The sequence below is a fragment of the Eubalaena glacialis genome, chromosome 3, assembly GCF_028564815.1.
Source record: "Eubalaena glacialis isolate mEubGla1 chromosome 3, mEubGla1.1.hap2.+ XY, whole genome shotgun sequence".
In the NCBI taxonomy this organism is placed as follows: Eukaryota; Metazoa; Chordata; class Mammalia; order Artiodactyla; family Balaenidae; genus Eubalaena; species Eubalaena glacialis.
Window position 1 is genome coordinate 40,816,511 of NC_083718.1, and position 1,492 is coordinate 40,818,002.

At 38.2% G+C, this 1,492-nt stretch overlaps 1 protein-coding gene across 1 annotated transcript; it reads left to right on the forward strand.

Annotated features, from left to right (window-relative positions):
* Positions 1-828: 828 nt before the first annotated feature.
* LOC133086970 (multifunctional methyltransferase subunit TRM112-like protein) lies at positions 829-1,200 on the forward strand. The gene has a single exon (XM_061183735.1). It carries the CDS (start codon positions 829-831, stop codon positions 1,198-1,200), a length of 372 nt encoding a protein of 123 aa, XP_061039718.1.
* Positions 1,201-1,492: the final 292 nt, after the last annotated feature.

Consider the following 1,492-nt stretch of genomic DNA (forward strand, 5'->3'; position numbering starts at 1 on the left):
TTCTTGCTACTTCTATTCAACATGGTCTGGAAGTCCTAGCCACAGCAGTTAGGAAAGAAAAAGAAATAAAATATCATCTAAATCAAAAAGAAAAAAGTTAAATTGTTTGCAGGTGATGTGATCTGACATATAGAAAACCTTAAAGGTGCCACCAAAAACATGTCAGAACTAATAAATGAATTCAGTAAAGTTGCAGGGTACAAAATCAACATACAAAAATCAGTTGCATTTCTATACACTAGCGATGAAGTATCTGAAAGGGAAATTAAGAAAACCATCTCATTTACAATAGTATCAAAAATAAAATACTTAGGAATAAATTAATCAATGAGGTGAAAGAGCTGTACACTGAAACTATAAGACATTGATGAAAGGAATTGAAGAAAATACAAACAAATGGAAAGATAACCTGTGTTCTTAGATTGGAAGAATTAATATAGTGAAAAGGTTAATACTATCCAAAGCAATCTGCAGATTCAATGCAATCCCTAACAGGATCCCAATGGTAATATACACAGAAATAGAAAAATCTATCTTAAATTTTGTATGGAATCACAAAAGACCCAAATAGGCAAAGCAATCTTGAGAAAGAAAAACAAAGCGGAAGGACTTCACAATTCCTGATTTCAAACTGTTATAAACCTATATTAATCAAAACAATATGGTACTGGCATAAAAACAGACACATAGACCAGCGGAACAGAATAGATATCTCAGAAATAAAACCACACATGTGTGGTCAACTAATTTTTGACAAGAGTGCCAAGAGTCCACCATGGGGAAAGAATAGTCTGTTCAATCAATGGTGTTAGGAGGCGTTGTGTTGACATGAAACTGCTCACCCACAACCTGCTGAGCTTGCCTGTGCAGGCAATGGGGGCCCGTGGCTTCGCCCTGTGCCTCCAGGCCACTGAAGTCCGCATTAACCCTGTGGAGTCCAACCCCGACTTCGTGGCGGGTATGATACCTAAAGTGGAGTGGGCGGTGCTTCTGGAGGATTCAGACACCTTGCATCTGTTCAAGGTGCCCAAAAAGCCAATTCAGGGACATGAGCATAAGGAGAATTTTCTGAGAAATGTGCACCATGTGCTGCTAGAGGTGGATGTGTTGGAGGACACCCTGCAATGCCCAGAGTCTGGATTTCTATTCCCCATCAGCCGTGGGATCCCCAAAATGCTGCTGAGTGATGAGGTAACCTAGACTTAAAACAGTGCCAAGCACCAGTTTTTCATTCTGTGACCTTGTGTATCTTTGTTTACATATATCCTGTTTGTTATTTCTGTTCTGTGTATCCCCAACCCTTGGCCCAGTGACACACGAAACACAAAGTGTTCTTGAGCTCGATATTATATATATATTTTTTTCATTAAAGGTTCAAAACCAAAAAAAATTTTTAAATAAAAATAAACAGTGTTAGGAAAACTCTATACTCACATGCAAAAGAGTGAAACTATACCCCCCTATCTTACACCACTCACAAAAATTAACTCAA